The 3,820-nt window shown below is 42.1% G+C and overlaps 1 protein-coding gene across 1 annotated transcript; it reads left to right on the forward strand.

The window, feature by feature from the left end:
* Nucleotides 1-2,113: 2,113 nt before the first annotated feature.
* Nucleotides 2,114-3,820, forward strand: LOC125312737. Its single transcript, XM_048271857.1, has 2 exons — nucleotides 2,114-2,699; nucleotides 3,678-3,820. The coding sequence occupies exons 1-2, from the start codon at nucleotides 2,114-2,116 to the stop codon at nucleotides 3,818-3,820; spliced, it is 729 nt and encodes a 242-aa protein (XP_048127814.1).

The raw sequence follows: 3,820 nt of genomic DNA on the forward strand, positions 1-3,820 counted from the left end.
GAGCTCACTCCGACTTTGGAAGAATATGGCATGATTATAGGAAAATCTCTAGATTTGGATTTGATTAATCCACCGATTGAATTTGATCATATCGCAAGCCTAGCAGATTTCTTAAACAAAGAAAAAGATGCTGTTGGAAAAATCTTGAAAGCACACCATGGCGGCTGCCCTTTTTCATTTCTCAAACAGTGCTTTGAAACTTCTAAATCTTCATATGATATGGGCAAAATTTTTGTGCTAACATTTGTTGGGTTCATAGTCTTCCCTTATCGGAAAAATGCTATTCATCCACAAGTAATCTCTGTTGTGCGACAGTTTTGTTCCAGCAAAAATATTGTCTCTGCGGCACTTGCAGAAACCTTTTTGTCTCTCACTAGATTTATACAAGGAAAAGAAAAGGTTTTACGTGCATCTTCTGAATTATTACAAATCTGGTTCCTTTCCCATATAAAAAGAGGTGATAGGCTATTCACTTTAGCCGAGACCGGTACTTTGGATAACCCAATCCTAAGTTTTAAAGAAAATCAAGAAAAGGCTCCAGATTATCATTATTCGGAATGGTTGGTTTTTATGAAAAATCCGAGTCTTAGGGGTTTCATATGGCATGCTAATTGGTTCCAAGTTAGAGAAGCTCGTATTACATGCCGAGGATTCGGGCCCATTCCTTTGATGGGTTTCACTAGGGCCATTGAGTACTATCCATCCAGAGTAGCCCGACAGTATCGTGTCTTACAGCAGCTACCTCCAGCATTACTAAAAGACCCGGTCTTGACAAATTTTTCCGATCATAGCATCGATCACGAAGAGTCTATTGCATTCGTCCGTTCGGTGTGGAAGGATTGTCGACCAACAGAATTGAAGCTACCGGATAGGCCACTGAAAGGTAGAGAAAAGATGCATCATGCTTCAAGGGAGTACATCGGTCATCATGTGATTCCGGATGCTATACGGCCGAAGATTCCCCAAGTTCCGGTGAAGATTACACAACGTGCCGAGATTAAGCGCCTTAAGAAAAGAGCCAAAAGAGATGCGGAACGAGCTTCGAGGATATCCAAGAAGTATAGGCGGTTTCGAGATGACGTCGGCACCCATATGTATATAGATCAGGCCAAGTGAAGGCTAGAATCTATCTTTTCATCGATAATACATTTTGTTTAGGAGTCTTATGTTTAGCTTTTTGATTTCATTTCATCATACTTTGAAATAAGATCCCCAATATTGTCGGATTTTGCAAGAGTTTTAAATTGATGGGTGTATCACTCAATCTTTGAGCATTGTGTGAGTTTTATGAAATTTTCGTGTCAATTTGAGCAATTCTCCATTTATGACTCGGACAAATGAACCAAGATATCGGAAAAAGCCCTACACATGTTTTATTCCATATTTTGTCACTAATTGAAGGAGCTCTTTTGAAAAAAAATTTGAAAATTAAAAAAATGTAGTGAACCGGAAATATGGATGGAATGGGATTTGAGTGGCATGTCTACACATTATTGTTATCTAGATGTCGTCATGGATCGATCCACTATCCGTGTTTGGTATACTCATTGTGGTATTTATCTTTTGTAGGTAATTTACTACGGATCCTCCACATTCTTATAACACTCGGTCGGTGACAAAGAGAAGGATGGCCAATCAGGCTGAGATTGCCGCCATGATCGATGAAAAGCTGAAAGAACACATGAATGCAATGAATGAACATGTTGCAGCTACCATGTCCAAGATGATGAATGATTTTATGGCCAAGCAGCAACAAGTCAATGTTGGCTCTCGGTCGGAGATTCCACCTCCAACCGGTCAAGGTCGTCGCCCCGACAAGGCTCATGCGGTGGATACTGACCCAACTTTTCACTTGGATGATGTCATTTTGACTGATACTAGTATATCTCCGGCAGCTCATGTTCATCATCCACCCTTAAATGATGAGAATGTCAAGTTGCTGGCAAAGCTCGACCAAAGGTTGTGAGAAGTGGAGGGAACTCAAAGTGTTCCGCTTGTTGATCTGTCCATTTTTGCCCGGGTTCAAGTGCCCGAAAAATTCAAGATGCCGACTTTTGGTAAGTATGATGGCACCTCAAATCCAATTCAACACATCGACATGTATCGGGGGCACATGAGCGGATATGTGTCTAATGGACCTTTAATGATCCAAACCTTCCAAGCAAGCTTGAAGGATGCCGCAATGAGGTGGTACACTAACCATCGGATCAACCAGAAGGATTCATGGGAAGAAGTTGCGAACCTTTTCATCAAGCATTTTAAGTTTAATCTTGATGTGACTATCACTCGAGAGGATCTAGAGAGAGCCGAGCGAGAAAAAAGTGAGACTTTAAAGGAGTATGCCACTCGTTGGAGGAATATGGCGGGACAGATTATGCCTGAATCCTCAGAACGAGACCTGATGAAGTTGTTTGTGTCCACTCTACCCCAGCCTATTCGTTCTCGAATGTTGGTAACGGCTGTTCGGTCATTTAGCCAATTGATATCCATGGGTGAAGAGATTGAATCTGGAGTCAAGAAGGGATGGTATGGTGAATCAAGTTCATTTGGCAAGAGATTTTATGGAAAGAAGGACAAAGAGCCTATCCTAGAAGTTAACATGACTTATATGCAGAAGACAGACACTGAAGCCCCGAACATGCAGTTGGCTCCTCAACGGACATCCGGCTATGGTCAGGAGAATCGAAGGACTAATCATCGTAAGAATCGAACCTTTACTCCACTCCCTGGGTCACTTCCCCAAGTCCTGGCTATCTTATGAAAGAAAGGCATGCTGTCCTCCGAGCCGCAACGTCCCAATCCCCCGAAGTATTCTAGGTACGATCCCACGAAAAAGTGTGACTATCATTCTGGCGAATTGGGTCATTCGGTCGATGATTGTCTTGTACTCAAGCATCGCATCCAAGATCTACTTGAAACCGGGGCATTTGCATTTCAATCGGCTGGTAAACCCAATGTACAGAGCAACCCACTACCGGATCATTCGGGCAATATTTGAAGAATCATCGATGGAGATGGCGCTGGCCCTTAACAGCAATCATTTTTGAGTTTTTTTTATTTCCCCTACGTGGAAACTTTTCTTGCTTTCTAGGATTCCCTTTTTATTTCATGTTGAACTTGAGGATTTCCATTTCAATAAGATGTAATTCGTTGATTTGATATCAATAAAATTACGGACGTTTTTCATTAAATTTTGGAATCTTGACGAAGTATCCCAAACCAACCCGATGACGATAACCAACGATTGAAAAATTTGTCATCTATGGTAAGTACTGAGGGTTGGGCTTCTCAAGAATTTTCGTCCCAAGGTGTTAAAAAAAAAATGTTTTTCGAGAAAAAATTTTGGGTGGCATGCGATCTAACCTTGTTTGTTTTACTAATCCATCTACTATATGTTCAGAGGCAAAAGGGAATATTTTTAACTCTATGCACCATCCCGATCATCCTAGGACAGCCCCGCACATGAATGTCGAGCATTAAAGCAAGCTAGAAATCTCGGGCTAGTCCTAGTCCATTGGCCGGTTGTGGCAATCCATGCTTTGTCCTCAACCGATCTTTCGATCGTGCTATATTAGCCGATGGAAGGCGGGGCAAAACCAAGGCCACCCGACCTCAAAGGGAGTATCTCTATAGAGTTCGACAAATTCTGAAGATGACATTTTGTTTTCTTCTCGCAGGATCGGGAATAGAAGTGAAGCCTCCACTAAAGGCCAGAAGTCAAACTTTCAACGTGGGGCATAACTGGAGGGCAATTCTAGATTATGGGTACCTGACAGAGCCTGTCCCAACAGAAAATGGGGCAAATCGACGGGGCATATGA

This window comes from Rhodamnia argentea, chromosome 10, assembly GCF_020921035.1.
Source record: "Rhodamnia argentea isolate NSW1041297 chromosome 10, ASM2092103v1, whole genome shotgun sequence".
In the NCBI taxonomy this organism is placed as follows: domain Eukaryota; kingdom Viridiplantae; phylum Streptophyta; class Magnoliopsida; order Myrtales; family Myrtaceae; genus Rhodamnia; species Rhodamnia argentea.